We start from the raw sequence: 22,503 nt of genomic DNA, 5'->3' as shown, positions 1-22,503 counted from the left end.
AAACAAATAAATAAACTTAAAAAGGGGCGCCTGGGTGGTTCAGTCGGTTGAGCAGCCGACTTTGGCTCAGGTCATGATCTCCTGGTCTGTGAGTTCAAGCCCTGTGTCGGTCTCTGTGCTGACAGCTCAGAGCCTGGAGCCTGCTTTGGATCCTGTGTCTCCCTCTCTCTCTGCCCCTCCCCCACTCATGCTCTGTCTCTCTCTCTGTCAAAAATAAATAAACATTTAAAAAAGAAATTAAAAATAAATATATAAATAAACTTAAAAAAAAAAAAAAAAAGACCAAACATGAGTGGGGGGAGCTAAGATGGAGGTATAGTAGGAAGACCCTAGGCTTGCTTCATTCCTTGAACACGGCTACGTAACTGCCAAATCATTCTGAATACCCAAGAAATCGACCTGAGGACTGAGAGAACAAACTGTACAACTAGAGGGAGAGAAAAGGCCACGTTGAGGAAGAAGGAAGCAAAGTCACCGTAAAAGACAAAATAATTCTCAGTCTGAAGCAAAACAACAACAACAACAACAAAATTGAACTTTTGGGCATATATACCAGAAAACTGAAAATGTATGTTCACACAAAAATCTGCACACAGTTGTTCATAGCAGCTTTACTCATGACAGCCAAAAACTGGAAACCATCCAAATGTCTTTCAGTGGATTAATGGTTAAACTGCTATATCCATGCCATGGACTATAATACTCAGCAATAAAAAAGGAATGAACTATTAGTACACGCAACGGTCTGGATGGATCTCAAGAGAATTATACTGAGTAAAAAAAAAAAAAAAAAAAATCTCAAAAGGTTATAGATATTATGATTCAATTTATATAACATTCATGAAATAACAAAAGTATAGAACTGGAGAAAAGATTAGTGGTTTCCAGGGGATAGGGATGGGACTGGGTGTGTGTTGGGGGGGGATGGCTATCAAAGAGTAGCACAGAGGATTCTTTTAGTGATGGAACTGTTGTGTATCTTGACTGTTGTGATGGTTACACAAATCTACAATGTGATAAAATCGCAGAGAACTAAATATGCATATACGTACATATAAGTGAGTGTATGTAAAACTGGTGAAACCTGAGGAAATTTGGTGAGTTGTATCAATGTCAGTCAGTTTCCTGGTTATGATATGGCACTATGGTTATGCAAAGTGCATCATCAAGGAAACTGGGTGAAGGAAGGGTACATGAGATCTCTCTCTATCTGTATTATTTCTTACAATTATATGTGAATCTACAATTATCTCAAAAGAAAAAATAACACAGAAGTCAACATGAAGGAGCTTCCACTGGCCAAAGATGGGACAATTAGAGTTTCAAAGAGAACAATAATTGAAATAGATTGAAATACACTATGTTAAAATCCAGAAGTTCATGAAAACACACATAGGAAAACTCTAATTGGTCATGTTTGAAAGATACTAGAAAACCATCTTGTTATTCTGAAAACTGGAGAACAGAGAGAAAGAATCAAGTATTTATCTTGCTTTTCCTCAGGAATCCACCTTAGGACAACCAAATAGTTGATGAGGAAAAGATCTTTAAGGAATTTCAGCTAGTACATTAAGAAGGAATGATAGAATTTGGATAACACCAATTTGTAACTTCTAGTGACAAATGAGCCTAACCAGTGGTCACCAGTAGCTGCTAAAACCATTAAATGAAACACCAAAATGAAATTTTATAATGGATAGAGCTGACCGGCAAAACCAGAACTCACTAATCAATCTGCATCACAAAAAGAGTAATGATCAGGCATTATGTGCTACCTATGAAGTATTCTTGCCAAAACATCAAAATGAATCTGAACAAGTCTCTAGATCTCACAGTCGGTTTACAGGAAATATAGGAGGCAGAAGAACAAGTTTCAAAAGCTTAAAAACATTACAAAGATGCAATTCTAAAAATGAAGAATGCGGGAAATTCTACAAAGCAAATGACTTGTTTCCTCAATGAATAAGTTGAAAGAGGGAGGATATAGTTTAGAAAGATTTAAGAAACACATCAACCAAAACTAAATGCAACGTTTGGATCTTGTTGATACTGATTTGAACATAACAGGAAATACATTTTTGAGAAAATTAGAGAAATTTGGACACTGGCTGTTCAATGATAATAACTTATGTTTAAGTTTTTTAGGCATGATAATGGCATTGGGACTATGTTTTAAAAAAGTCCCTTTTTTTAAGTTATACTGAAGTATTTACGTGAATACTAAGTTACTTACAGATGTACTGATATAATGAGCACCTCTATTAAAATGACCGGGAGCAGGTAAGTTGGAGAGTGGAGGAGGTACAGATAAAACAAGATTGACCAGATGTTGTTAATAATTATTTTTTTTAATTTTTTTCTAACATTTATTTATTTTTGAGAGAGAGCACAAGTGGGAGAGAGGCAGAGAGAGAGGGAGACAGAATCCAAAGCAGACTCCAGGCTCACACAGGGCTCAAGCTCACAAACCATGAGATCATGACCTGAGCCAAAGTTGAACGCTTAACCAACTGAGCCACCCAAGCGCCCCTCTTGTTAAAATTCTTAAAGTAGGGTGATAGGTATAGGTATGCAGGAGATTATATACTTCCTTCTTCTTTTGTATGTTTGAAAATTTTTCATAATAAAAACTTTTTAAAAATTCACCTGTATCCTAGATCTGTACTTCTGATCCTATATCACTAAAACAGAAACTCCAAAAAGAAGATAGTACTTCCTGTCACAGATGACCCAGTCACCAGCAGTATGTGACCCAAATCTTCCCTAATCCCTGCTGTACCCACCCTGACAGGACCTTTGTCTGTTGTACTCACAAAGATACCACCCCATGCCCCTACACCAGACTAAGGGAGCAAGAATACCAAAACTGAGCTTAGCATGTCTTAAGTCCAATGTATCATCTAGGGGCTCCTGCTAGCACCATGGTCAGCTCCACAAGTTGGTTTATGACACCATCTGGAAAGTTCTAGAGAGTTTGCTGAGCTCAAGGATATGCCCAAAAAAGCTGTAGTCCCAGGCCACCATGTCAAAGAGTATGACAGAGTTCTGGAAGGTGTCCACTCATCATTGGTCCCTTTAGACGGATTAGACCTCCTACCCATTGTAGTTTGGGTAAGTCTTTCAGGACAACCTCAGGTAATTGAATTTATCTTAGTGAGGATCACCCTCCTTCTTGCATCTTCCAAAGTTGATTGCCTGGCTGCATGTTCTAAATATCTGCTCCTGGCCATTCTCTGGCACCCTACTGGGAGTCTCTTTCCTGACTTACTGATTTTTGAGGCCTAGCAAACTCTCTGCTCTAAACACTACCTGACTTAGAGGAATATGTACAACATTATGTTAAGTAAACAAATTAAGTTGCAGAGTTATATATATAAGAGAATAGTATAACCCCATTAAAAATTTTTTTAATGTTTATTTATTTTTGAGAGAGAGAGAGAGAGGGTGAGCAGGGGCAGGGCAGGGGCAGAGAGAGAGGGAGACAAAGAACTCGAAGTGGGCTCCAGGCTCCATGCTGTCAGCACAGAGTCCGACGTGGGGCTCGAACTCATGAACTGTGAGATCACGACCTGAGCTGAAGCTGGATGCTTAACCGACTGAGCCACCCAGGCGTCCCTATATTCCCCATTTTTAGGAAAAAATTGAACAAAAACCTTGGATTGGGTGGACCTGGGTTTGTAAGAACATGAAATGGGTATGGAGCATACTTACCAGAATGTGTTGTCCTAGAGGGATGAGGGTTATGTACGAAATTTCTAAGCTGTTTCTAGAACTAAGCGGGAAATATAAAGGCATAGTGCTCCAGTCATCTATCGCTGGATAACAAACCACCCCAACACATAATGACTTAAACCAATGGCAACACTACTTTTTCTCACAAATTTGTAATTTGGACAGGTCTCTATGGGGACTACATTCAGTGTCAGCTGGAGCAGTTTAAAGACTAGAGGCTAGAATCATCCAGTGGCTCACTCACTCCATGTCCAATGATTGACGCTGGCTGTCACCCAGGACATTGGCTGGGGTTATGAGCTACACATGGCCTTTCCATGTGGCTGCTTGGCTTCCTCACAACATGGTGGCTGGGTCCCAAGGGTGAGTGTCCCAAGAGACAGCAAAGAGGAAACTGTACCAGCTATTCTGACCTAGACTTGGAGGTCACACAGCATCACTTTCACTGCATTCCATTCACTGAGATAGTCACAAAGGCCTTCCCAGATTCAGGGAGACAGGAAATAGATTCCATCTCTTGATGGGGAAGTGGCAAGGTCCTGGAATAGTCTGTGAAACCAGCAATACTGTTGTGGCTGCATTTGGAAAATATAATCTTCCATATGTAGACACAACTATTTTAATTAATGAAACTTAGGGTGGAAAATGTTCAGCATTAGATAGCAAAACATACTACATAATTACATTAAAACAGTGTATTATTTGGGGCACCTGGGGGCTCAGTCGGTTGAAGTGTCTGACTCTTGATCTCAGCTCAGGTCTTAATCTCAGGGTTGTGAGCTCAAGCCCTGCGTTGGGCTTCACGCTGGGTGTGAAGCCTACTTAAAAACAAACAAACAAAAAACCCAGTGTGTTACGCGTGGAGGAATAGACAAATAGAGTCAATAGAAAAGAAGAAGGTCCAGAAACAGACCCAACTAAAAAAGGGAACTTAGCAGGCACCTGGTGGCCCAATTGGTTGAGTGTCCGACTCTTGATTTTAGCTCAGGTCATGATCCCAGTGGAGCCTGCTTGAAATTCTCTCTCTCTTCCTCTGCCCCTCTTCCCTGCTCATGCGCGCTCTCTCTCTCTCTCTCTCTCTCTCTCTCAAAGATAAAAATAAATAAATAAAATAAAAATAAACATAAAAAAAGGGAACTTAGCACCTGATAAGAGTATGAAAGGAAAGCTATAACAAGAAGGAAATGAGGGGCGCCTGGCTGGGTCAGTTGGTGGAGCACACAACTCTTGATCTCTGGGTTGTGAGCCCTAGTCCCACATTGGGTATAGAGATTGCTTAAAAAAATTAAGTCTTTAAAAAAAAGAAGAAGAAGAAGGAAATGATAAATATTTTGAAAAGACTGTCCGTCTATTTGGAAAACAAACAAATTAAATTAGATCCTATGGAAGACATTGTCGATTGGCTCTTGAAGAAACATTCCCAAAACTCTTTTCCATTGCTCACTGAAGGTAAGTTATATCTTTACTTTTATGGTAATAATTCTATTACTCTTACTCTTTACCACATATGTATTTATCCATAAACAATATATTAATGCAGTTTTGCCTGCCATCAAATTTTGCAAATTGCATCGTACTGTATGTTCTCTTCCGTGTTATAGTTCTTTCACGGTTTCTAAAGATTCGTCCTTGTAGATGCATGTGGCTGTGGCTCATTCATTCCCACTGCCCTATGACATTCCATCGTATGAATATACCACAACTTTTCACTCTACTGTTGATGGACATTGGGGTTCCCAGGTTTTGCTAATGCAAACAGTGAAACTATAAATCCTACTGCCTCTGTCTTCAAGGCATGTTTGTAGGAGTAGGATTGTTGAATTATAAAATATTTCCATATTCGACATTATCAAGTAATTCCAAACTCTTTCAAAATGATTACAGCAAACCACGTCCCCACCAGCAGTGGGTGAGGGCTCCTCTGGGCCCACAGCCGTGTCAGCTCTCAGCATTGGCAGACTTTGGAATTGTTGCCAATTTAGTGGGTATGAAATGGCATCTTATCGTGGTTTTAATTTGGAATTTCTTGATTACTATAGAGAGTGAACACCTTTTCATATGTCTATGAACCATTTCTGCTTCTTTCTTGAAATTCCTGTTGATCTTCTCTGCCCATTTTTTGATTTGGCTATTTATCTTTTTATTTGTAGAAGGCCTTTATAAATTCCAGATAATAATCCTTTGTCAGTTATATGTCTTGAAAGTATCTTCTCCCAACGTGTGGCTTGATTTTATATACTTTTCATAGTGGTTTTAAAAATAAATTTAAGTTTTTAATATTAATGTATCTAAATTTATCCATCTTTTCTTTTATGGTTTGCTTTCTAATGTTCAACAAATTCACTCCCAATATTAGTAGGCATTGTACAATAGTGTTTAGAGCAAATTCTGAATCCAGATAGCCTAGGTTCAGATCTTGGCTCTCTCACTTACTGTGTGACATTGGGCAAATTATTAACCTCTCAATGCCTCAGTCTTCTCATCTGTAAAATAGGCATAATCACAGTACCTATCGGCTAGACTTGCTATGAGATAAAGTGGCAACATCTGGGAGGCCCTTAGAGGAATCCTCGGCACATATTAAACTCTATATAAGTTCTTGCTATTACTGTGGTGATGCTTACCAGATAATTTTTATTGTTACTTCTCAGGGCAAGGTACATCATACCTCATTCAGCTTTATATCCCTAGCCCTTAGCGCAATGCCTGGCATAAATGAATACCTGCCTTTTTTCCCCATCTCAAGTCTCTCCCCCTACACAACCTCACCTTCTACAGTGGTGTCAAAATAATCTCCTTTACAGAGCTATGATACTTTTTCTCTCTTTCCTGAAATTTCCATTTATTCCCCACCACCTGCGAATTCCTAAGCTGGCATAATTTATCCCAAACTCTTTTTCCAATCAAGTGCTCTATATTTCCCTTCATACCAAACCGTGGTGTTTGGGGGTACCTTTCCATCAGTCTATATCCATATTTGTATATGAATATCTACGAATATGTATCTACACGGCCTAGGACAGTGTTCAAGAGAATGGGCTCTGAAGGCGGACTGCTTGCCTTTGGATTCTGATTCCAGCACTTAACTACATATGTAACTGTGGACAAGTCCCTTCACTTCTCCAAATCCCAGTTTCTTTGCCTGGAAAACGGAGGCGGTAAGTACCTTCCTCAAAGAGCTGCCAGGAGCATTAAATGAGGTGTTTAGCATTTGGTATGGTGTCTAGCACACAGTAAACATCAGACACATTTTTGCTGTTATTAGAAAACCGTCTTGCCACTATATCCTTATTCCCCCAAACTCTGCAATTCCCTGGGTTCTCCCAGTACCCACAGAAGCTAGTAGTAGATAAATGGAGGCTAAAAAGGGCAAAGGTGACAAGATCAGGCATCATTGCTGTCCTCCTTACAAAAGTACACTGATGATGAGACTAGAGAATGTATTAGAAGTCAGGACTCCAAATACAGTTTTAGGTGTAACGTATCCGTTGTGCCAAACAAAATACATCCATTCAAAAAATCGTTAACCTGCAGTCCCTTACCTTTGAAATTAGATGCAAAACTTAGTCCTCACGTGCATTTTTCATAGCAGAGGGTCCACTGCTTTCATTTGACTCGCGATCTAAACAAAGCCGTAACCGAAAGGTTAACAACCCATGGCCTATTCAGCACAATGTTCTCTTCAAGAGTTCATGTGGGCATCCAGCACCCCCTGGGGGTGTCAGTCAAAATTCCAGTGTTCCCCGAGTGCAGAACTACAGGTATGCAAATACATTAGCAACTCTTCGGAAGGAAATAAAATACCCACGGGAAACCAAGAAACGCTTGGCATTTTAACTTAATGTGGTACAGCTGCTGAGATTTTGAGGCCTCCATCAGAGAGCAACGTGAGCCCGTGTTTGCAGATTTGCTGTGAATGCCTGTAGGCTGTGTTGAGGGCGGGGGTCGGAGGGTGGGGTGTTCAACTTATTTTTCATCAAAAGGAGGTGGTGTGAACTTTCAGCGAACCTCCATCACTACTACCCATAATTTTCCAGTTATTTTATCAGCCACTGATTCTTTTCTTCCAGTTGCTCTGACAACCGAAGGCAAAACTGAAACCCTGAAGACGAGGGCAAAGGAAAAGAAAGCTCCAAAGGGAGCCCAGCGCCCGGCCTTTCGTCCTGCGGTCCCTTTAAGAGAAGAACCTCTCGGGACCGGCAGTCCCAACCGACCCCAGTTTTAACCGAAACCTAACCCGGACTTCCCCCTCTTCACTCAAATAAGACCAACTTTGGATTTTCCCTCCCCTATTGACCAATCAGAATCTGTTACCAGGCAGACTTTAGCAGCCGCCGGTGCGAGCCCGGCGCCTTCTGTCTCCGGGTGGCCGCAACGACCAATGAGAGAACAGGCCGCGCGAGTCTCTAGGCAGATCGGGACTGCTCCAGCCACTCAGAAAAAAGAAAATAAAGCAACGCACGAGCCCGCTGGGCCAGGACCGTGGGGCTGGGCTGGAGTGAAGGTGGCTACGAGGTAGTTTCTCTTTCTCCCTTACCTTTATTGTTGCTTGTGTTGGAAGGCGACTGTTCAAAGGTAGGGAGGGGACAGTATGAGTTGGGAGGAGAGCAGAAAAAGATTGTGGCCGTATTTTCAACAGCTCCTTCGCCCATGTGCACGTGCCCCGAATCCGGGACCCCGTTCCCCCAACCGGGTTTCCTACGCCCAGCCCAGGAGTTCGCCCCCCTGAAGCCTCCCACCTTGCAGCAACGCGGGATTGAATGCAGGGGGAAGGGAGGGAGGTGGGGGTGCGCCTCAGGATGGGAGGTTGAGGGAGATGACGTAGGGACCGGCGACGTGGGGAGGGGGAGCCGCGGGGGAAGCCGTGGCGAGATTAAGTAATGAGAACTTGGGCCCAGTTTTTTCCAAGCCTGCAAGGGCAGAGTATGTTCGTATCCTTTCTGACCTCCCAGGAAAATTCAGGCGTGAGGAGAATCGGAGAACTTTGTTTTGTGGTGGTTCTTGTTTTTGGTTTTTTAAGGGGGTGAGGGCGGGACGGGGCCAGAGGCAGAAATGGACATTTCTAACGTGGATTCCCAACCCGCCTATCTCTTCCTGTACAGTTTTCCACACTCAGGAGACTGCAGGAAGGGGGGGGGGGGGGCAGATAGAATGGAGGTGGCAGAGATCTCTTTGGGTATATATGGGCCTGGAGAAGTAATGGGATCATTTCTAATTTGGGGAGAAGGCAAGTGGTGAGAAAAAAAGACCACTGAGGACATTCAGAGGCTTTCTGTTTCTCTGTGTTTCTGGGTAGGGAGACGAGGAGCGCCTGGGGAGCGGTGGGGTGGCTCCAGGGGAAGGGAGGTTGAATCTTCCTGTCGTGTCTCCTCTCAACTCTAGCCCTCATGCCGGGATGGCAGAAGATGAACCCGACGCTAAGAGCCCCAAGACTGGGGGACGGCCCCCCTCAGGTAGTGCTGAGGCGGGAGAACCCACCACCCTTCTTCAGAGGCTCCGAGGTACCATTTCGTAAGTACTCCTCACCACCTCCAAGTCTTGCTCCAGAACCGTAGCACTTCACTTCCTCTGTAGATGAACTGGCTCTCCCTGAGCAAGTGCCTGTGAGCACTGGGAGATTCTCCATCATGGTAGCTGTTGCTGAGCACCTGTCAGGCCTCTCAGCCCTCTTCCTCTCCCTAACAGTAAGACACCAGGGAAAATCTTGTGTGTGACCTCCAGCTTTCTCCTCTCCTCCACAGCAAGGCCGTGCAGAACAAAGTCGAGGGGATCCTGGTGAGTGTTTTTGGGAAGAGGGCAGTAGAGAGATGGAGTTGGTGCAGCGGGGAGGAGGAGGAAGAGGGTATGCCTAAGTGAAAGGTTTCTGTGGGACAAGCAGTGTTGTCTTCCCCGTCAGAAGATAATTGGCTTTGCAACTTGCTGCCAGTTTGACCTTGAGCATCTTAGTTCATCTCTCTGTGACCTGTGGTATAGACACTCAGTAGGAATAAAATCAAAGCCGATCCCCTCCACTCCCCTCTCACCATGGTAGCTCACCTAGGTGCCTCTCAGATAGAGTGAGAACCCAGCGCCAGATCATTTCTAAGGTCCTTTTTCACTCTGACAGTCTCTAAGGCAGCCCAATTTGGGGGGAAGGATCAGAAGATCCTACCTTGGGTCCTTCTTGGCCTTATTTTTTTTCCCTTGCCTCTGTTCCTCCCAACCTCAGCAAGATGTACAGAAATTCTCAGACAACGACAAGCTGTATCTCTACCTTCAGCTCCCCTCAGGACCCAGTACTGGAGACAAAAGGTAGGTTTGGTGCTACAGTTGAAGGCGTCAGAGGTTCTGGTTCTTAAAGGAAGGCTCACTGAGATGGGGCTGGGTGACTAGGAATACTCATAACCGCTTGATAAAGAAGGAAATGTGCTGTCCTGGTTTACCTGGAAAAGGTGGATTCCGGGCCGAGTGATTTGGTCCAGCACTGCTGAAGTGGTAGTCTGTTGAGAACCACAGCCAACTATTAGGATCTTAGTAAGGTGTGTCCCTTTTACTTCTCTTGCAGCTCAGAGCCAAGTACACTTAGCAATGAGGAGTACATGTATGCCTATCGATGGATCCGCAACCATCTAGAAGAGCATACTGACACCTGTTTGCCAAAGCAAAGTGTTTATGATGCCTATCGGTGGGTGAATGGGGGGCTGGGGTGTGGGTTGGTGGGCTAGGACTACTCCCTCACTCCTGGAGAGCTCCCTGCCTTGATAGAGCCCCACTGACTTGTTAAGGGGTTTCCCATACTTGATGCCAGGGACCCTCCGAATCTACCCATGATTCAGATACTCACTGGTGTCTAAGTATCTTCCCTCTTTGCCCCCTCCCCCCACTTAGGAAGTACTGTGAGAGTCTTGCCTGTTGCCGCCCACTCAGCACCGCCAACTTTGGCAAAATCATCAGAGAGATCTTCCCTGACATCAAGGCCCGAAGGCTTGGTGGCCGAGGCCAGTCCAAGTATCCTTGAGTGGAGAGGTTGGGGCTGGAGGATGGACCTGGGGAGGAAAACTTAGGGTGTGGAGGGCCAGGAGTAGAAACAGCCTAACCTTCCCACGGGGCTTGGAGATCCCCATTGTTGGCTGCTCTTTAACTTGTCTCAGATATTGCTACAGTGGCATACGAAGGAAGACCTTGGTGTCTATGCCACCCTTACCTGGACTTGACCTGAAGGGCTCTGAGAGTGTAAGTAACAAACAACCCTCCGATTGCATTCTTCTCTCCGAAGTGAAGGGTGACACAGCCTAGGTCATTCTGCATATAGCTTCTGGGTGTATAGGATATTCCCTTTACCTACCCGATGGCTCAGGCAGACGGTGAAGAGAATTTTTGGGTTCCTGGGGCGAGTTACTCCCATTTGCAGTCTGGTCTTGCTGTGGTTGACACTGGTGTCTGAGAGGGGCCAAGGTGGGGTGTGATTGGGCATGTCCTTCCCCACTGCAGCCAGAAATGGGCCCAGAAGTAACCCCAGCACCCCGGGACGAACTGGTTGAGGCAGCCTGTGCTCTGACCTGTGACTGGGCAGAACGAATCCTGAAACGATCCTTCAGTTCCATCGTTGAAGTCGCCCGCTTCCTCCTGCAGCAGCACCTCATCTCTGCCCGGTCTGCCCCTGCCCACGTACTCAAGGCAGTGGGGCTCGCTGGTGGGTGGACCATCATCTCTCAAGTCCTGAGAAACTCTATGCCACTTTCAACTTCATAGGCCCTCCCAGCTGCTAGGGTAGAGACACCTTGCATTTGCTTTCTATTTCTAGTGGCCCTTATAGGACATTAGGTCATGCCTTAGACCGCCTTCTTCCTCCTTCTCCACCAGTCAGAGTTGCCTCACTTGTCCATTGTTTCCTCCTCGCCCTCGCCTTACTACCTTTCCTGCACCTCCACAGATGACGATGAACATGCCCCTCGGGAGCGGTCCTCTAAATCCAAGAATGGTGTTGAGAGCCTAGAGGGTGGAGCCCATAAGAAACCAGAGAGACCAGCCCAGGTAAGGAAGTTGATGCCCCTGACCTTGCTGCCTTGGGCTGGGGGCTTTTGGTATCCCTTTCCCCATATTTTCTCACCCTTCTATGCCTGTGTTGACTCCAGTGTCCAGTCTTCCCACTTAACTAGTTGTGTCCTCTCTTTACCTTTTAGCCACCTAAGGAGCCGGAACCCCGTGCTGGGGCTGGCCCTCCTGCACGTGGAGAGCGGAAGAAGAGTGTAGTGGAGAGCCCAGCCCCAGCAGCCAGTAACCCACAGGTTAATGCCCTGGTGGCCCGGCTGCCTCTGCTCCTTCCCCGGGCCCCTCGCTCACTTATTCCACCACTCCAAGTCTCTCCCCCCATCCTGGCCCCCAAGCTTTCTTCAGGCCCTCTGAAAGTGGCTCTGCCCAGTAGGGCTGGGGGACCCCAGGCAGCTGTGCCCATCATTAACATGATCTTACCAGCTGTTCCTGCTTTGCCTGGACCCGGGCCTGGGCCTGGGCCTGGGCCTGGGCCTGGGCAAGCCCTACCTGGGGTGCTTGCTCAGCCACGAGGCACAGAGAACAGGGAGGTAGGCATAGGTGGTGACCCAGGACCCCATGACAAAGGTGTCAAGAGATCAGCAGAAGTACCTGTGAGTGAGGCCATTGGGCAGGATCCACCAGCTAAAGCAGCAAAGCAGGATATAGAGGATACAGGAAGTGATGCCAAAAGAAAACGGGGGCGCCCTCGAAAAAAATCAGGTGGAAGTAGGGAAAGGAACTCTACCCCTGACAAGTCAGCAGCTGCCGTGGACTCTGCCCAGCCCTGCCAGTTACCACGGGAGACATGGGCCTCTGCAGGGGAGAGCAACTCTGCCAGAGGGTCAGGGAGACCAGGGCCAGTGGGAGGGGCTGAGAAGGGGATGGTGCTTGCCCGGGATCAGGAAGATGGTGTTTCCAGAGGAGGAAAGGGCCCCAGTTCCCGGCATGCCAAAGAAGCAGAAGATAAAATTCCTCTGGTCACCTCAAAAGTGAGTGTCATCAAGGGCAGTAGAAGCCAAAAGGAGGCTCTTCCAAAGGGAGAGGTAGACACCGCAGCACAGGGTAATAAAGACTTAAAAGGGCACGTGCTTCAGAATTCCTTATCCCATGAAGGGAAAGACCCCCAAGCAACACCCCCTTGATAGGTACGTGGGGAAAAGTGTTTATATTCACATTAACTCTACCTGCCTAGTAGAGGCCCTTCTCTGCACTTGCTTCTCATTTGGCTCTTCTTTTCCTAAGGCAGTTCATTCTCCTGTAGAGACTGCTGAGGCCCCCTTGTCTTACACAGTGTCTGGCTCCTGCCTCTGATGTTTCCAGCTCAATACCCTTGGCTTTAGAGTCCTTGATAAATGTAGTGACTGTCTTACCTGGATCTCTGCTATCCTGTGGGAGGATAGGGATGGAGTAAGTATGATGAATGTATCGGCTAGGAATCTTTCGGTTTTAAATCAAAGAAAACCTTACAAACTGGCTTAAAAATTAAGACTTCCTGGCTCACGTAACCGTGAAGTCCAGAAGTAGTACTGGCTCCAGGGAGAGCTGATGCGGTGGCTCAACCCGTTTCTAAATACCTGATCTCCCCCCCCCTGCTGCTGCCTTCTATAGGATCGTTTTAAACCTGGGCCACCTCATGGCTGCCAGCACTCCTGGGATTACACGTTTTCTCATTTATATCCAACCTGAAAAGGGAACATCTTTGTGCCAGGAATCTTAGCAGAAGCATCAAGATTAACTCTGATTAAGCCATCCTGGGTCACATGCCCACCCCTAACCAATCACTGTGGCCAGAAGGATGGTATATGCTAATTTGTTCATTCTACATCGGGGAAAGCCTGGGATCAGCCTCCTTAGAATCACAAAGGTCTCCAAACGGGCAGTTCCTGGGGAGGCAGCTGACGCGGGCCACACTATAAAGTACATGTGGTTTTAGCTTGCTAGGTTAGGATCGGCTACACCTGTTTCCTTTTCCCCCTCCCTGTCTTGCATTTTCCTTACTGCAGCTATAATAATAGTCTCTTTCCTCTGGTAGGCTCAGAAGGAATGAGAGGGAAGTCCCTCTCCTTTAAGGACTCTCTTTGGTCTCATTTAGATGATACTTCCTACATTTCAGAGATGGAGATCCTTCCCTTTCCTGTTTCTGAATGTTTGTTTTTTCCTCATTCTGCTTCCCTACTCATTCTGCTTTCCCGACCCTACTGCCAGCTTTCACCAAGTGGAGTGAAAGATGAACTTCTTAGCCATTTTATTAAATCCATTCTGTATCCACCAGGTGTCAGTCTCTTGTCATACATGTGTCAGGACTTAGCCAGGATTGTGGGGTTTAGGCTAGGTGTGTGGAAGGAGGTAGCTCTGCAGATCAGCACCAATAGGAAGGGAACCCAGACCTTATGTTCTCCTTTGGAAAAGCAGTAAACCAATATTTACTGAGGACCTACTTTGTCTTCTGCGTAGGGTAGCTTCTGTCAGGGAATCTGGTTCTGCCCAGGAAATAAATTTTCTTTCAGGGAGACTTCATTTCCACCACAGCATATTTTTTAAAATTATAATATGTAATATTTGATATATATAAAGAATATATTTAACATGAATAAATTATGAAACATAATTAAGTGAATACCTTTGACCCATCACTCAAATTATGCATTAAAACATTAGAAATACCGTTGAGTTTCTTGTGTTCCTACCCTGGCCTATTCTGCTGCCTCTCCCCAGACAATAACCACTGTCCTTAACTTTGTGTTTATTAGTTACCTACATACACACACACACACAAATATATGTGTATCTCTATATTTAACCATATACATATAATATTCTTTTAAAATATTCAGTTTTGCTTTTTTAGCTTTACAAAAATTTTGTACTCTAATAGTCCCCTGCAGTTTTTCACCTAACACTATTTTTAAGATTCATCTATGTTGTAAGTAGCTATAATGCTCATTTTTCACCTGTAGAGTATTCTACACATTCACCTATTCCTGGATATTTGGGTTGTTTCCATTTTTTTGCTATTACAAACAGTGTTGCTATGAACATTCTTGTACCTGTTAGTGCCTTTTTTTTTTAAGTAAGATTTCGAAAAAAAGGTTTCTAAGATGGTTCATTTGATCTGTGCATCCTCTGAGTTGGGAACTGTTCCCTCTCATTCTCTGGAAGAGTTGACATCAGATCAGTAAAACTCAACTGTTGAACCATTTTTGCCTGGCATTCCTTTTTGGGAAAAATTTTAACCATTGATTGGACTTTCTATTTTTTGTTGAGTCAATTTAGGTTAAGTGTTTTTTTTAGGATTTTGTAATTTCATGTCTTTTTTTTTTAATTAAAATTTTTCCTTTTTTTTTCCCCCCTGTGCTCTCTGGGTAGTCATGTACTTTGTTTTTCATTTCTACTATTTACTTTTACCTTCTTTTGCACCAGAAATTTGTTATTTTACTTATTCAGCTACTACTTTTGGTTTTGTTGATCCTCTCCCTTATGTATTGTTTTCCATTTCATTAATTATGGATATTATCTATAGTATTTCCTTTTTTCTGCTTTCTTTAGATTTAATTTTATGTTCTTCCATAACATCTTAATTTTGACACCTAACCTAATTTTCAAGCTGTTATTTTTTTCTACTGTAAGTTTTTAAGGACCTGTTTCCCTACATCCCCCCAATTTTTCTGTTGTAAATTACTTTAATTATAACTTAGTCCTAAGATATTTAAATTACCTTTATGATTTGTGATTTATGAATTATTTAGAACAATTTTTTGAACTTCCAAACATCTGAATATTTAAAGTTTTACCATTTTGATACCCACTTTCAACTTTAATCATTTGTACTCAGAGATGTGGTACCCTATGATGCTAAATTTTTGAAACTCGTTGGGTTTGTTATTTTGTATTTCTGTAACTTTCCTGGATATCTAAATCTGTTTTGTTTTCTGCTCACTCTTGCCTGTGGTAGCTTGTTTCTTTGTATATTTTCAGTCTTGGGGTTTTGAGCTCAAATTTTGTTAAACTTAATCTATGGGAATCCAGAGAGCCTAAATTGGGGGCACTTTCCTGCAGAGATTTGCATTTGCTTCTGCCAGGAGCCAAATGATGCTCCTGACCTGGGACTGTGTTAGCCCCTTCATGGGGCTCAGTTTCTTTCAGGAGTCCCAGGTTTTCTCCCCTTCCTTGGCTAGGCCCGGGGTTTAGCCTCTGTTCACAATACTGTTCACTCCTTCATACAGGTTTCAGCTTAATGTTATTTTTTTCTTCCTTTAGTGATTTCTCTTACTTTCTAATGAGCCCAGCAATATGCTGACCATTATGTTTGTTGTAATGTATCCAGGATCTACTTGTATTTTAATGGGAGAGCCCTTTCTTTTATCCAGGCTGTCAGAAATCGGCCTTACTGTGGTTTTGGCAATTTCCTTTTTGTTTTTTAGGTGCCAGGCACTTTTTAGAAGCCAACTGACTTAAGCTGTCTTCAAGTCAATAATGATCATAGCGTAGTGGCAACATAACAGTTATGTTAGCAGTAAGCATAGAGCTATGGGGGCCCAGAGGAATAGCATATAGATCAGACAGGGATCTGGATGACTTCCCAGTTGAGGTAAGTAGGAGTCACCTGGACAAGTCTAACTCCTAAAACAAGGACAGAACAACATAAGACCTATAGAAAAAAAGCTAAATCATGGTACTCATTCTGCATAAGAGCTATAAATTTAGAGAGATCACTTGGGCTGAATAATTTTGGAAGACTTCATGGAAAAGATAGGGTAAGTAGAGCGTAGATAGGTGGAAAAGAGAGGACATTCCAGGGAAAGCAGAGGTTTGGGGATGTGAGATGTGACTAAAGACCTAGGAGAACCATCCCCTGATAGAGACCTGTCAGGTAGAAGGGGGGTGTACGAACAATAGTGAGAAGTCAACTAGAAGGACATGCAACCATCATAGTTCTCTGTTGACTGAATGAGTGGATAAAGGTATGAAGTTTGCATTAAAGGATGGAGGAACTGGAGTCATAAGGAAACAGCCAAGCAACTGGTTCCATGTGGAAGGAGAAGAGGGACTGGACTGGGCTGCTGATACATTAAAAGTGACAGGCAGGGGCACCTGGGTAGCTCAGTTGGTTGAGCATCAGACTTCGGCTCAGGTCATGATCTCACAGTTCGTGAGTTCGAGCCCCGTGTCAGGCTGTGTGCTGATAGCTTGGAGCCTGGAGCCTGCTTCGGATTCTGTGTCTCCCTCTCTCTGCAACCTCCCACTCTTGTGCTCGGTCTCTCTCAAAAATAAATAAACATTAAAAAATTTAAAAAAAAAAGTGACAGGCATATGGGAAAATAAACCACTTATGTTAGAATAGATGAAAGCATCCAAGAAAACCTTGTCCTCACCATGGTTGGCTTTGGGGATGTATCCATTCACTCTGGGAGACCAGCCCACCTGAGGATTTTGAGATTTATGTGTTTTTTTTTTCCAAGTTTGTTTGTTTATTTATTAGTAAACTTTACACCTAATGTGGGGCTCAAACTCACAACTCCAAGATCAAGAGTTGCATGCTTTTCTAACCAAGCTAACCAGGCATGCGCCACTCCCTCCCCAACCCCTAATCCCTGCCATAGGATTTTTAAGTAGCCTATTTTATTTATTTGTTTATTTTATGTTTTATGGTTGTTGTTGTTTTTTAAGTAGGCTCCACATTCAACTAATGACCTTGAGATCCAAGATCTGAGCTGAGATCAAGAGTCAGACGCTCAACAAACTGAGCCACCCAGGCGCCCCAGTAGCCTATTTTTAAAACTTACCTATTAAAAAAATTTAACGTAAGGGGTGCCTGGCTGGCCCAGTTTGAAGAGTGCAACTCTTGATCTTGGGGTCTAGAGTTCAAGGCCCATGTTGGGTGTAGAGATTACTTAAATCACTTAAATAAGTAAAACTTTTTTAAAAATGTAACATGGGGGGGTGGGGACCTGGGTGGCTCAGTTGTTTAAGTGTCCAGCTTTGGCTCGGGTCATGATCTCAGTTTGTTGAGTTCAAGCCTCACATCAGGCTCTCTGCTGTCAGCACAGAGCTGGCTTCAGATCCTCTGCCCCCACCCCAAATAAATAAATATTAATAATAATAATAATCTAACATGGGGTACCTGGGTGGCTCAGTAGATTAAGCATCTAAGTCTTGATTTTGGCTCAGGTCATGATCTCACAGTTTGTGGGTTTGAGCCCTGTGTTGGGCTCTGCACTGTCGGTGCTTGGGATTCTCTGTCTCCCTTTCTGCCCCCTTCAAAAATAAATAAACATTTAAAAATAAAAATAATCTGGGGCACCTGGGTGGCTTAGTCGGTTGAGCGTCCAACTTCAGCTCAGGTCATGATCTCGTGGTCCGTGAGTTCAAGCCCCACATCAGGCTCTGTGCTGACAGCTCAGAGTCTGGAGCCTACTTTGGATTCTGTGTCTCCCTCTCTCTGCCCCTCCCCCACTCATTCTCTCTCTCTCTCTCTCTCTCTCTCTCTCTCTCTCTCTCTTTCAAAAATAAACTTTTAAAAAAATTAAAAATAATCTAACATGAAACAAATTATTCTATAGTTTAGGCAATCTTCAGTTTACTAGATAAAGGGTTAAACTAAGATTTTGGGGATTGCCTACTGCTTCCTCTACCATTTTTATTCTTTCCCCAACACCCTACTCTGTACTCACATGACCTCACCCCCCAAGTGTCATGTTCTTTCATTTTAACCCTATCATAAATTAAGTTAAAGATAATTTATAATTTACTAAGATTTGAAATAACTCTTTACTATGAAGCCAAGATAAACTCTACATGTCTAGTCGATGGCCCCAAATAAGTGTACTTATTATTTTTGTGGACAATTAACTATCTTTAGAAATCAAAGCAAATGCCACATTTACTCACATACTAAATGAAAGGACTAATGTCATCACATGTTTGTCTAAGTATTTCATCTTATGGTATGGTTCCTCAGTAGGTCTATCCCTTCTTTGCCTAGGATTGTCCAGGTAGCTCTGTCCTATGAGATAAAACTAAGCACAACATATAGGTAATGCATTATTTAAGAGATGTTCATGAGAAGGTATTTGCTGAAAAGAGCATGAATTCAGTTCATATCTTAGCCCATTCATGGGTTGTAAAACTGATTTAGCAGGGTGCAAAACAGTGTTTTCAAAAGTGAAGTAAAACAGAAACTATCAGAGTTATTTGCATATAGTAAGGGTAAGTATTAGTTCCTGAAACCTTTATTTCAGCGAAGGTACGTCTGTGTATTCTTGATCATGATATAAAATGTACTTCTTATTGTGGGTTGAAGTAAAACAACCTTGAAAAAGTGACTTAACCGTTCTGAAGCTTAGCTTCCATAAAATGGGATAAAATATCTTTCACAGGGTTGTAATGAGGAACAAAGGAGGTAATATTTGTATTCATACACAGTAGGGGCTTGGCCAACAACTGCTGGCTTCTTTATCTTTTCTCTGGAGGAAAAAAAAAAAAACCCTAATTTCTGTGGCTCAGGGAGAAAAAGTTGTTCTTTATAATTTCTTTAACCACAGGGGTATTTAAAATATAACAGGAGTTACATTATGAACTGGGTCCGCTAGTTATACCAACTTTTGATGACTAAGCCAACTTCTTTACCTGATTTGGTTAAACTTAAATAAATAAACGACATGGGGTGGCTCAGTCAGTTGAGCATCCAACTCTTGATTTTAGCTCAGGTCACAATCTCAGGGTGATGGGATCGAGCCCCACATTGGGCTCCATGCAATCAGTACTGAGCCTGCTTGGGATTCTCTTTCTCTCTCTCTCTCTCTCTCTCTCTCCTCTCTCTCTCTCTGCCTCTGCCCCTCTCGCCTGCTCACACTCTGTCTCTAAAAAACAAAATAAAATAAATGACATTACCTGACCCTATTGGTACTTTCCTGCCTTCCCTATACTCCAAGGTGCCACACACACATATACTTTTCCATCAAAACAAGAGGTGTCCCACACACATAGGACAGTACAGTTTCCCATAGGGTCACATCATCCATGTGCAACCATCTACACCTGCAGTGGCTCCCTGGGACCTAGGAAGGAGGCAAATGGTACTTTTTCTAGCAAAAGAAAATTTTCAAAAATAGGTTCAATATGGTGGGGAATTTTAGAAGATATCCTAAGTGTTATGCTTTTAATTTAATATGGGAAACAGAATAGCATTCAGCTTTATAATTTGACAACTGAAAGCAAATAGGATGAGAGAAGAAAACTAGTCAATATTTACTTGTTAACATTTTTAATTTATTCATTTATGAAAAATAACTTTTTCCAAACCAAAAAGAAAAAAAATCGGTAAGACAGTTGGTATTGTTTTACATTTTTGGAAATCCCTTTAATGCCTAACTAGATTCTTATATCTGCTTCTGCATTCCATCTGTTGCTATATCAACAAATATAATTTCTGCCCCTGTGGTAGAAACTAAAGCTACAGCTAGAATACAAAGGTGAATCCCTTCCTGCCTTGGGTTCGGACTAGAGGGGTTTGGAGACTCACAGAAACAGGAGAGTAACAACAACAACCACCCCAGAGAAAGAAAGACCAAGTCATACAGAGATGCAAAGAAGTTCACACGTGAGCCCTTAGAGTCATAAACACAGAAAATCAACATACTTCTGCTTAATATTGTTTGTAGGGGAGGAAAAAAGTGGGGATCTCACTTGGTTAATAAAGGACTTAATAACTGCCTATGGCTATAAAAAGTTCCACTTAAAGTTTGAACAGAGATGTTCCTGAAATCTTGTTTTGTTGTTGTTATTGGAAAATAAAAAACTTCCTACTATAAAAAGTAGGGCTTTCACATCCGTTTTCACACTGTTTCAAAAGCTGGTCTGAGGCCCTTTGGAATCCTATCCACTGGAAGGGAGGGATGTATGACATTTTAAACTCTAGGCTAAAGCAGGATCATCACCTCTTGACCCTTGCCTGACAGCTGATTGGGAGCTGGCCAAGAGTTGCAGGACCTAACAGGTGGGTTGGTGATTCTCTCCTCCAGACCAGTGGTGACAAATTTAAACTATCTATGGCTCTATGGCACTCTTGTCCTCTTTCTCCGCTCATCTTTCATAACTGTACTCCTGCTTTAACCAAGTTTATCAGCTTGCCCTCAAGCAAATTCCCATCTCTATTCTTCACCATACAATTTTTTAGTCTTCAGAATGCTCTCTCCTTTTTTGTTCTGCTGGATCATGTCCAATATCTCTTCTAAGACCTGGCTTATAGTATTTTTTGAGAAGTCTTCCATTCATTTGTTCACCATAATACTGAGTGGCTAGGCCTTCCATATTAATTCATCAAACTCCTCTATGTTCCTTCAGCAATTGGATAGCCCATTTGTTCTACTTTTGTACATACTGCATTGCATGTTTTACATAGGTTTTTTTTTTTTAATTTTTTTTTTTAACGTTTATTTTTGAGACAGAGAGAGACAGAGCATGAACAGGGGAGGGGCAGAGAGAGAGGGAGACACAGAATCAGAAGCAGGCTCCAGGCTCCAAGCCATCAGCCCAGAGCCCGACGTGGGGCTCGAACTCACGGGCTGCGAGATCGTGACCTGAGTCGAAGTCGGACACTTAACCGACTGAGCCACCCAGGCGCCCCTTACCTAGGTATTTTAAAGCGACTACTCTTTATTCTGCTTCCCTATTAAACACAGAAGCAATGACCCTCTTTTCTTTCATTATCCTATATAGTTGTCCAAATAACAGTAATATATAGTACCATGGTAGTAATCTATACCTCTTTTAATCCTCACAAAGCCCGTGAAGTGTTAAAATTCCTGTATCCACTTTACAGACCTAGAAACAGGTTCAAAGCGGTTACTTCAGTCCCCCCAAATGAAACAGCCTTTAAGTGGCAGGGAAGGTGGCATCCAAGATCAGGGCTAGCTTCAGAAATCTAGCCTCAACGTCGAATGTCCCAGCGAGACTGGGACTGAGGTTCTGAGAGAAAGGGCTCCCAATCAAATCAATCAATATTGACAATATACAAAACCAACACCAGAGGTCCATTGCAGGGCGCGTTTTTATTTGTTTAGCTGCATATGGTTTGGTTTGGAAAGAGGGGTTATGATCACTCACCTCTCCCAATTTAGGCCCGTCCAGCCCCTCCCTGGAGAGATCAACGTCCGGAGGCTGGAGGCCAAAGGACCCAGGCAGGTGGTGACTTCGGAGGCAGAATCGCGGCCTCGAGTCGCGCCGGTAACGGTGAAAAGATTGACGCGGTTGGACCGCGCCATTTCCCAAGCGACAAGGGGCGTAATCTTGGAAGCTTCCTTAAAGATGAATTGGAAAAGGGTGTTGAGGGTGACTATCTTCCCCGCCCGCCCTTTCTCTTTCTCCTCTCCCGGCTGGGTCCCCTGCGTATATCCCACGGTCTGATTTACTAAGAGAGTCATGTGGAACAGGGGAGGGGGAAAAGCCACTGAGAGCAATTACGGTAACTCGGTGGCTAACGCAAAAGGACTTATTTACATATAATTTGCATGCTCAGATACTTATGGAAATACCCGATATGTCTGTACTTCCTTTCTAACAGGTCATCCGCACCCGCCTGCTTGCCTGCTCTTCTCTCCTCTAGGGCGGGAGCCCGGTCCCTTATCCAGTAACTTTTACGACCTTTTCGGTTACCCAGCCTGGCACACGCTACCTCCTAGCCTTAGGAAGATTGACCCCTCCTCCCACCCGTAGGCTCCTCCCTTCGTCTTCTCCCTCTCCTGCTTTCAAAGGCCTCTT

General features: G+C 43.6%; 1 protein-coding gene and 1 long non-coding RNA gene across 11 annotated transcripts in view; one reads left to right on the top strand and one right to left on the bottom strand.

Moving 5' to 3' along the window:
* Positions 1 to 22,437, bottom strand: part of LOC147578353 (uncharacterized) — a 33,707-nt gene extending 11,270 nt beyond the window's left edge. For 2 of the 4 annotated variants that reach the window (XR_015255115.1, XR_015255113.1), the window contains exons 1-5: positions 11,271 to 11,408; positions 11,057 to 11,151; positions 10,155 to 10,211; positions 8,270 to 9,694; positions 7,275 to 7,354 (exon numbers count right to left, since the gene is read on the bottom strand). This is a non-coding gene — a long non-coding RNA (uncharacterized LOC147578353). Of the gene's footprint in view, positions 1 to 7,274; positions 7,355 to 8,269; positions 9,695 to 10,154; positions 10,212 to 11,056; positions 11,152 to 11,270; positions 11,409 to 21,849 lie in introns of those variants that run through there. The other 2 variants (XR_015255114.1, XR_015255116.1) reach the window with 2 other exon arrangements.
* On the top strand, positions 8,099 to 14,013 carry RFX5 (regulatory factor X5). Of its 7 annotated transcripts, none has more exons than XM_086718208.1 (11): positions 8,099 to 8,247; positions 9,115 to 9,243; positions 9,474 to 9,507; positions 9,941 to 10,023; positions 10,277 to 10,396; positions 10,600 to 10,719; positions 10,863 to 10,944; positions 11,203 to 11,404; positions 11,645 to 11,745; positions 11,895 to 12,201; positions 12,238 to 14,013. In XM_086718208.1, the coding sequence occupies exons 1-11, from the start codon at positions 8,114 to 8,116 to the stop codon at positions 12,885 to 12,887; spliced, it is 1,962 nt and encodes a 653-aa protein (XP_086574334.1). In that variant the 5' UTR covers positions 8,099 to 8,113; the 3' UTR covers positions 12,888 to 14,013. The 7 variants fall into 7 exon arrangements, with proteins under 7 accessions (XP_086574334.1, XP_086574333.1, XP_025767918.2 ...); XM_086718207.1 differs by having other exon boundaries at positions 12,232 to 14,013; XM_025912133.2 differs by having other exon boundaries at positions 11,895 to 14,013.
* Positions 22,438 to 22,503: the final 66 nt, after the last annotated feature.

The sequence above is a fragment of the Puma concolor genome, chromosome C1 (assembly GCF_028749965.1).
Source record: "Puma concolor isolate L17-30 chromosome C1, mPumCon1.1.hap2, whole genome shotgun sequence".
In the NCBI taxonomy this organism is placed as follows: Eukaryota; Metazoa; Chordata; class Mammalia; order Carnivora; family Felidae; genus Puma; species Puma concolor.
The sequence above is the reverse complement of the archived record's forward strand: the minus strand, read 5'-3'. Positions and strand labels throughout refer to the sequence as shown.

What these genes read in the sequence shown, in the direction of transcription:
- RFX5 (XM_025912133.2), top strand. Translation starts at nt 8,114, where the DNA reads ATGAGAGAACAGGCCGCGCGAGTCTCTAGGCAGATCGGGACTGCTCCA. An exon ending in ACAAAGTCGAGGGGATCCTG is followed by an intron (nt 9,508 to 9,940) that starts GTGAGTGTTTTT and finishes TCCCAACCTCAG; the next exon opens with CAAGATGTACAGAAATTCTC. An exon ending in CCCAGTACTGGAGACAAAAG is followed by an intron (nt 10,024 to 10,276) that starts GTAGGTTTGGTG and finishes CTTCTCTTGCAG; the next exon opens with CTCAGAGCCAAGTACACTTA.